The 9,392-nt window shown below is 38.1% G+C and overlaps 1 protein-coding gene across 1 annotated transcript in view; it reads right to left on the bottom strand.

Annotated features, from left to right (window-relative positions):
- Window positions 1-9,392, bottom strand: part of EML4 (echinoderm microtubule associated protein like 4) — a 168,066-nt gene that overhangs the window by 29,934 nt on the left and 128,740 nt on the right. Inside the window, exons 6-7 of the mRNA XM_018555376.1 lie at window positions 8,649-8,674; window positions 922-1,045 (exon numbers count right to left, since the gene is read on the bottom strand). Of these exons, the coding sequence (XP_018410878.1) occupies window positions 922-1,045; window positions 8,649-8,674 (150 nt within the window). The remainder of the gene's footprint in view (window positions 1-921; window positions 1,046-8,648; window positions 8,675-9,392) is intronic.

Here is a 9,392-nt window from a genome sequence, read left to right as displayed (position 1 = left end):
TAATATATATATATATATATTATATATATATATTTTTGTTTTTTTTCTTTCCCTCTATGTAAATTCTATGTGCTGCAGCAAGCTGCAATAAAATGACTCCTGCATCATTTTTATCACAGCGGGGCGTTGGTGTGAATAGGCCCTATACAAAGCAAGGTAGGTGGGAAACAGTCCTTAAAGTGTACGCAAAGGTTTTGGGGTGGGGAAGTGTTATAATCCCAAATCAAGTCAAATTTTTATTGGTCTGTCTGTCTCAGCACTAGGGAGACTCGCCATTGCCGCTTGCTTTTGTGACCATTATCTCAGGTACAAAAGTTGGAGGGAGCAAGAGGAAACCTTTCAATGAGGACACCTGTTCTGTTGACAACACAAAGACAACATTTTCTAGGAGAGATTTCCTCTTACTCTCTGTAGTGTTTCTGGGACAGGATGTGAAGGGAACATTCCCCAAATGGACTAATACAGCGTAATATATATATATCATAATCAAATCTATTTATAGTCTAAGCTTTCTTTTTTTAGCTTTGGAAAGACAAGGGTAGGGTAAAACCTGTCACTTTATTTCCCAGTCTGTTCTACTGGTGAGATTTCCCTCCTGCCTGATATGTCCTGGAGACATAACAGGAAGTATTAAGAAATCTCTGGAAAGCAAGCTGAATTTTCTTCTTATACATTTGTCACTGCAATAGGTGTCACCAATGGAAGATTTAAATAGAACCTCTTGCACTGGTAACAACGGCAACATTTTGGATTTCCTCACTTTCTGTCTCTTTGACAACAGTAACCAGTGGGGACAGAGACCACAATAAAATCCTGGCAGGGATTGATACTAAAAGTCTGATGATAGATGCACTTTAATTTCCTTTATACTCTTTTCAACAGCCTAACTCCAACGACCTAACATGAGAATATTAAGGATACACCCACTCCAGTTTTAACTTCTCTGGTGGCAGTTCTGTTCTTATGTCTTCATAGCTCTCCACGTCAGAAGGAATGAACATTGTGATTGGTCGGCCTCGCATAAACATTTTTATGTATTCTCCTTCTGCAAAGACAAAATATTTAAAAATGTTGTCAGACAGCGTTCACAGATCTGGAAGCAATATGCCATCCAAGAAGCTAACGTTGGCTCTGCTGCCTCCAGAGCTTGAGCGGATGTTTGGAAGGCCACGCCAATATTCAGAAAGAAGAACATTTATTGTATTTATTGTATTATCATCATCAATACGGTTTTAATTTATGAAAAGCCTTCCTTGGATGAATTTAATGTTCTGGGTAGAATGAAATAGCTTAGCAATGTTACTGAGAATAAAATAGGCTTAAATAGCTGAGCACGCTGATCAGTAAAAATGTTTTTTGGAGGCCTCCAGCTCTCAATAAAATATGGGATTCAGAACACTGGAGTTCACTTATAGCCAAAATATATTTTTCGGGTTTACAGACAACAAGTAAAACCAATCTCTATTTAAATTCTACATAGTCAACTTCAGCTGGAGTAAAGAGTACTCCTCATATGTGATGATGGTTGTGCAACTTCCTCTCTGTGTGCTTAAAATGTAATGAACCAAAAAGGTGCAGGTAAACCTATATTAAAGCTTCCCCTGACAATCCTATAATACTCACCTCGAAGAGCCTGTACATGCAACAGGCACCCCATTCAATCTTATAAAGAGTTTGCATTTAAAAAAAAAAAAAAGATAAAATGTCCCATCTCATCCTAAAATTTTGGGGAGGCCCCAAGTCTTTAGGCACATGCCTAGTTATTAGCAACATAGGTATGTCTTGGAATTAAAATTTTGTAAAAACAAGTTTCAGGAACAAAAAAACAAAATTTTAAGTGCAGAATGTGCACATATTCTTTAAAGACAAAAGCGAAAATGTAATATATCAAACATGTCTGCCTTTGTTGACCACCGTTACACCATAGATTGATGAGACCGGTAGTTTAGAATATAAAGAGAAGATATTTGTTTGATCTTTCAAACTCACAGGAAGTGACGACACTTAATTTCTGGCGAAGTCAGTAGGAATTTTCTGTACTTGCTGAAATTGTTCTGTGCCTATAAAAATGCAGCCACCACATGTAAAGTCTGGTAAGCAGCAATAGATTACATTTTAATTTTATTATTATTTAAGGATAAAGTAGAGCACGCACAAACAAGATTTATTTTGGTATATAGACCTCCATGGGCCTGGACCTCAGAGTGATTAATAAGGCAAAAAAACAAAAAACAAAGTGTTCTTGAAAATTAAATTGTTTGCAACTACAAAAATGAGGGCACCTAAAATAAATTATCCACTTTCCGCAGCTCAATGTAAAACAAGGCCTTTTGGTGTCACAGAAATCTTTAATATAAAATCTCTGAACTAGCATAGGCTGTGTTCCATTTAAATAATGGAATAGAATTTTATCACATATAAAAATTATAAAATGCAAGAAATAACATTCCTATTACTGTCCACCTATGTGAGGTAAGGAATTGTAAATATGTTTTATGACTAAATAAGTGACACCAAAAGATCTAGTGTCCAGTGTTGATGGCGTCAGATTGACATCAGTTTTTGAGACTATTCTGAGATCATTTAGAATTCATTGACGGATGTATTTAACCTGCAGCTGACCTCTTTCTGACCTGCTTCAAGTGCTTTTTGCATTCCCATAAACTTGCAAGGGACTGCAAAACCAGCTTGACGTGAACAAACGCCCATCAACACAGGCCCTTTCATCAGATGGTTGGGAAAACTTATGGTGGCAACTTAAAGTGACACTAAATTCAGGAGTTAAACCTTAAAAATGCATTCAAGTACCTTAACGATGAATAAAAATATATCTTATTTGTGTATCACTCGGCTAGAGATCCAACAAATCATCTCTGAATTGGTGCCAACACTGTCCTTCCTTCTGGAGGGTGACTACTTTTGTTCCCCGTGGTCCCTGTGTGTGTTGTAAAGTAGCCACCACTCCAAGCTCACTCCCGTGATAGACCATAGCTTAAATATAAATTAACTAACTAAACGTGAGATTGTAGTCCATCACAGGAGCGAGCTTGGAGCGGTGGCTACTTTACAACACACACAGGGACCATGGGGAACAAAAGTAGCCACCCTCCCGAAAGAAGGACAGTGTCAGCACCAATTCAGAGATGATTGGAGGATCTACAGCCGAGTGATACACAAATAAGATACACTTTTGTTAATAGTTAAAAGGTCCTTGAATGCATTTTTAAGGTTTAACTCCTGAGTTTAGTGTCACTTTAATGCAATATACTCGAAAACTGAAAAGATTACTTTCGCCGTTCATGAAAAGTGGGTGGCATTAGCGCACAGAGAACACATACTTATGGGCATTCCACAGCAGTGCAAATTGCAGAAGTGTGTACTAATCACAGAATCAAATTTGGCAGTATAGTAGACGATGATATTAAAATAGCACTAGTCAGAGATGGGCATTTATATTCATCTAAATCTGCATTAGAATACTTCGGGGGAGGGGAGGGCATACAACAAAATGTATTAAGGTTTTATATTTAAAAAGGTACTGACTGGAAAAGTGGTATAATATAGAAAATACTGTTCTTAAACACTTACAGGTGGCGTTTACGGCCTTAAACATCACCTTCTGGAACGACCTTATTAAATGTACTTTAAACAAAAAGGGGAAATTGTGCTTTTTACCGTGGAATATGAAAGTAATGTTTGTGGGAAGATGAAATCAGCAAATCTAACCTTTTGGATCCAAGTGATTTAACAAACTGACATTTCAGACACAGCCGAAGGAGGGGTGTCTGAGAGAAGAGAGACAATATTTAACCATGCAAGACTGCCTTTTCGTGCATGGGTAGGCCCTAATAAGTATAATTCGGGTCTGGATTTCCCACTGGTGTCATATCACTTACATAGTTCTACATTAATAGATATTTTGGTGTAGCATCTTTTTTTTCTAATTTTGGATAGAGTGAGGAATGGTAGACTCCTTGATGGGATTTTATTGATGTCTCTGGGGAGATTCATCCCTCTATTCATAAAGACAGAAGGTGAAAGAAAATCCAAAATTATAAAACTAAGAGGTGAGCAAGAGGCAAGGGTTAATTATCCAAGAGGAAGCAATGTTCCAGCAACAACTGTTGAAGATGGGAACTCCCAATGTATTGGGAAGATTTCCTCTCAAAGCAGTAAAAAAAATAAATTTAACTATTCCCTAAAGAAAAAAAAGTTTTGGCTATACAGATGCTCCTCAGGATACAATTATTCGACTTTACGCTCATATACGATAGCAGTGTGTGTGTGTGTGTGTGTGTGTGTGTGTGTGTGTATATATACACACATACATATATATACATATAGCATATATACACATACACACATATATATATATATATGTGTGTGTATGTGTATATATGCTATATGTATATATATGTATGTGTATATATGTGTATATATACACACACACACACACTGTATACTGATGCTCCTTTGGTTGTGTATATACTGTACTATGTCTACGAGAGCTGTGTGTGTGTGTGTGTGTGTGTGTGTGTGTGTGTGTGTGTGTGTGTGTGTGTGTGTGTGTGTATATATACACACATACATATATATACATATAGCATATATACACATACACACATATATATATATATATGTGTGTGTATGTGTATATATGCTATATGTATATATATGTATGTGTATATATGTGTATATATACACACACACACACACTGTATACTGATGCTCCTTTGGTTGTGTATATACTGTACTATGTCATAGCTTAGCCTACCTTAAACTTGGCTAAAACACTTAAGTTAACCTACACATGGACAAAAGCTTATGGTATTTGATAATAAAGTGTTGAATATCTCATGTATATACAACTCCTTGGTTTGCGATGTGATCGCTTTACGATGGGTTTATTGGAACGTAACCCCATCGTAGACCAAGGAGTGTCTGTACATATAATTTAAATCCACTTTTGCCTTCTTCACCCATCTTATTTTTATACTGGCTCCTCAAAATAACAATTGCAGGTTTAGTATTGTGTAAAACCTTTGATAGTTAAAGTGCATTTGTTTAGAACGTTCTACCTATACTTTATGTCTGACCAAAAGGAGGGGCCAACTAAGGAAAAAAAAAAAGGCAACAAGGATTTGGTTCCAGAGAAGGGACAGTTATGATTTTAAACACCTACCCCGGATTTAAAGGAAAGTCACAAAAACAAGAAAAAATACAACTTCATGCAGACCGTGTCGCTGTGCTGCAAGGCAGATCTAACTATATAGCCACTGTTTGTTTTGAAAAAAATGTTCCCAGGTTCCAGAACTCCTTGCTGCTTACTGTGTGAGAAATGTATTTTCAGTTAATGATGAAGTGGTAAGGACTTAGAATCTCTGTCAGGTTTTCACTGCTGACAGCCTGTGGAAAACTTTCCGTTTGCTCCTATCACTGGGATAAGAGATGAGGGATAATGTCTCCAACAGGGATACTGAACAAAGCATGACTGAGAAAACGATAGACTCTTTGTTGGTTTTTACCATGGCTGAGCAAAGGAAAGAGACACAACCAGCAATAAAAACCTGATAGAGGTTCTAACGTCTCCCTACACATTACAGATGGTGTTTAAGGAAAAAAGGATTTATAAAAAGATACAATAAACATTTTAAGAAAGTATTCTTATGAGGACTAAATAGTCCATAAAAAAGATGAATAAAAAAAAAAAAAAAAATCAGGTCTTGCTGCAATACACCCCTCCAATCTAGAGCGGTCCCTCGTAGTAGTTTTCCACCACTGGATGTCCTCAGGGGGACAGCCAGCATCATATAATCATTCACACTTCCTTTGAGCCCAAGCTGTCATGGACCCTCCTCCAGCCTATGAATGGACAGTGAAGAAGCAGCTCAGTGATGAGCTCAACTGTCATTCTGCTCTCTCCTCCTACCAGCATATTCCTTGGCAGCAAATGATGCTTCCAACGCTGCCACCAACAAGCTGGAAAATCTGTGGCAGTGAAAACAACTGTTTCAGAAGATGGAAGTGCTTGAATCTGTTAAATATAGTGAATCCTTAAACATCCTAATTCTTACCCAAGCATCATATCTGAAGTGGTATGAAGCTGGTTATGGCCAGCCTATAAATGTCTGATCAATGTGCAGCCACACGGACCAAGGTTGGATGAAGTCCAGTGAAGACCATTAAACATGCATAGAAACAGCATGCACCGATTATAGAGGATTTCATGCTAAAGCAGAGCTTATAGAGCAGGGTAAAAAAAAGCTGATTGAAAAGTTTGAGACGTGTTTTAATAAGAATAGAATAAAGTTTGTTTATTTTCTGTCAATAGAAGCCAGCATAATGCCAAAGCAGCAGCAGGAAAATAAGCTGGAAGATTCAATTCAGACGCTGCAGCATGAGGCAACGTTTAGGTAGAAACTTGCATAGGAATGACATGCACTTCAGCACAAATCACTTCAGGACAAATGTATTTGATTTAAAAAGGCATGCAGATTATTTTGCAAAAAATAAAACTTGGTTAAAAAGGGGTTTCCTCAGTTTGTCGGAAACGTTGACAAAGTCCCTTAGACCCCATATATCAGTAAACTTGTGGGTTTTTTTGCTTTACGCCTCCTCAGAGGTTGTCCAGATTAAAAAGAAAAAAAACTTGTGGGAGCCATTTACAAATGAACAGCCCGCAGTTGTTAAGGACAAATATTTATGGAGCTGTGTAAAAAAGCCGGTTTCTAAAAAAGATAAAAAATTTGAGAAAGCGGACAATTCATTTAAAAAATATTTTATGGCAGAACTTTTCCTAATATTGGTTCATTTGCAGTAGCACGGAGCTTACATAGGTTTAAGGGCTTGTTCACACCATGTCCGGATCATGTCCAGACCAGAACAGTTTATACTGGGATGCTTTTTTTGTCCGGGAACATTCATATGGTATTTCTGAGCTCTGTTCACACCAGCGCAGTCCATCCCGGTCCAGACAAAAAACAAATACTGCTCGTCTCTGGTCTGGAATGCACTGGAGCGCATGGAAATGCATCAAAAACACATGCAAATGCACTGGAACACACTGGTGTGCACATGTAAGCCCATTTTAAGATATTAAAAAAATGCAGCAAAAGTGCTGTAAAACACAATGCACCACGTTCCAGATCTGGTCCGGAAAATGGTGTGAACCTGGCCGTAGACTCCCTGCTTTGTTGGAGTGGGATGGAGTGTCATGGAAAGAAGGAAGGTATCAGCAGGTGTGGGGTTGCGCTTACAACCCGTCATTTCCCACTGAATAAAGTAGCAAAAACAAAAAAATCAGCAGGGAGTATTAGAATCCTTTATAATGGCTAGAAATGAGCAGATATATCACTTACAGGGTTATTCACAAAAGGGTGAAAAGTTTGGAGAAGGCAGGAGAAGTGAACAATCTAGGACAACATAGCTGAACTGGAGAGTGAGCTGAATTGGAGGATTTTTCCAAATCAGCTATGTTGTCCTAGATTGTTCACTTCTCCTGCCTTCTCCAAACTTTTCACCCTTTTGTGAATAACCCTGTAAGTTCTCCAAAGAGATACAAGAACATTTTGGGTAATTCAGCTCCTTGACATCTTATCAGAAGTGAATCTTCGTTTTGTGTGTACTGACCCCTTAAAAGATAAGGGTAGTTTAAGGCCTGGCGTATCCATTAGGATACAGCCGGATAGCTCTTGGAAGAGCGGTAAAAGAGCTCTTGGCTCTTTTACCGCAAATCGCTGTAAAAACGCGCATATTCCATACGCCTAGGTGTGAACCCAGCCTTAGAGTAAGCTTCTCCCGAACCCTTTGAACAGACATAGGGGAGGCATTGATTGCATATGAATTTCTGCTTTGACTTGCAAAGCCATGGCCAGCAGGTTTACAGCCTGCCATCTGTGTGTTCATCAGGGGAGAGCAGCATAGACTGAAAGGGAGTAAGGGGGTCAGGGGTCTCTATCAGGCTGGCTTGTAGCCAATTATTAATCAGTCCGCGCTGGTATGATTAGCTATATGGTAACCTGATATTTACAATACCATTTTAAAACCTGTCCAAAGCTTATTGCGGTGAGAGGGATGGTTAGCATAAAACTACACTTATCTTTGAAATTCAAGGCCCATGCTATATTTAAGAGTTTACAATATCATAAAAATCATGGGCTTTCCCTACAATTAAACCAAGAGGCAATAGTCTGCATGCCAGTGATATATATATATATATTTTTTTTTTGTTAAGATGAAGAATCAGCAAAAAGTGAGATTAGGAGTGCATAAGGAAAGGCATCAAGAAACAAGGCCAAGCTGTACGATGCGAGCAGCAATCTTACCTTGGCTGTTTTTTTCTCGCGTGGACATTTTTGCTGGTTTTGAGACAGAAGTAAAACAACTTATAAAGCCAGAATAACAAAGTTCTCTGTCTGCTTAGCATGTAATCGTGCTGCTAAATTCTGATTTATTGTGAAATGAACACTTAATCAAGGCACACACTATGGAGGAAAAATTGTGTATTAACAAAAGTTCTTAAAACAAAAAAGAAAATCTAAAATTAAAAGTTTTTGTTTGAATCATATGAAAAGAAGAGCGATAATAGGAAGCACAAGAAAAAGTAAGCACAATGAGATAAGAAAGGCTGCACGATCTTGAGTTTTTACCTGGGCTGATGACAATATCTTTATGCCTGAAAACAAAAATAATTCATCATTACTTTACATTAGCAAATTCAGATTTGTTGGCCGCTACTTGAATGGCATGTGCTGGCTACAGCTTGTGACTGAGTGGCTTAGTGATCACAGTGCTGGTGTGGGCAAAATCTGAAAACATTTTACACTGTTAAGAGTTGACATTATGGCCAGAAATGTGCATTTCATTCTTTACGGTTTACACGGCTCTCCACATCTGACAATCACTAGGGCCCCAGAAAGGAAAGGCTACAATCTATGATATGTCAGCAACACAGACCACAGCCATTACTATGTAAGCTAATGTGGGATCAAAAAACATTCTGTATATTTTAGGATTTCACAAATGGGTTCTCTTAGAGTTCACTGCAGCAGAAATGTATTTTGGATAAAATGGTTTTCCTAAATAGAACACAAAAAATGGTTCAATTATAATACCTTTACCCCGTTTGACTAAAAATCACATCAGCATACAGCTCTGCATGCTGGTATGAAGTCATCTTACATTCCCTAGCTAAACAAACATTTTTATTTTACCTACACATTCTTTTTTTCTACTTCCTCGTCTTCTTTGGCACAAATTATGTAATGTGCCCGAGCGCATCCTAGGAAGGTTACATCAGCAGAGCATTGCTGGGAAATCTCATGAGATCTCAGGGAAAGGCATTTTCCTCCTCTGAGATAATGTGCATGTCCTAGTCACATGTCCCAGGAAGT

This window comes from Nanorana parkeri, unplaced genomic scaffold (genome assembly GCF_000935625.1).
Source record: "Nanorana parkeri isolate BGI_ZX_2015 unplaced genomic scaffold, ASM93562v1 scaffold1, whole genome shotgun sequence".
In the NCBI taxonomy this organism is placed as follows: Eukaryota; Metazoa; Chordata; class Amphibia; order Anura; family Dicroglossidae; genus Nanorana; species Nanorana parkeri.
Note: the sequence above shows the minus strand (reverse complement) of the source record. Positions and strands in the feature narration are given on the sequence as shown.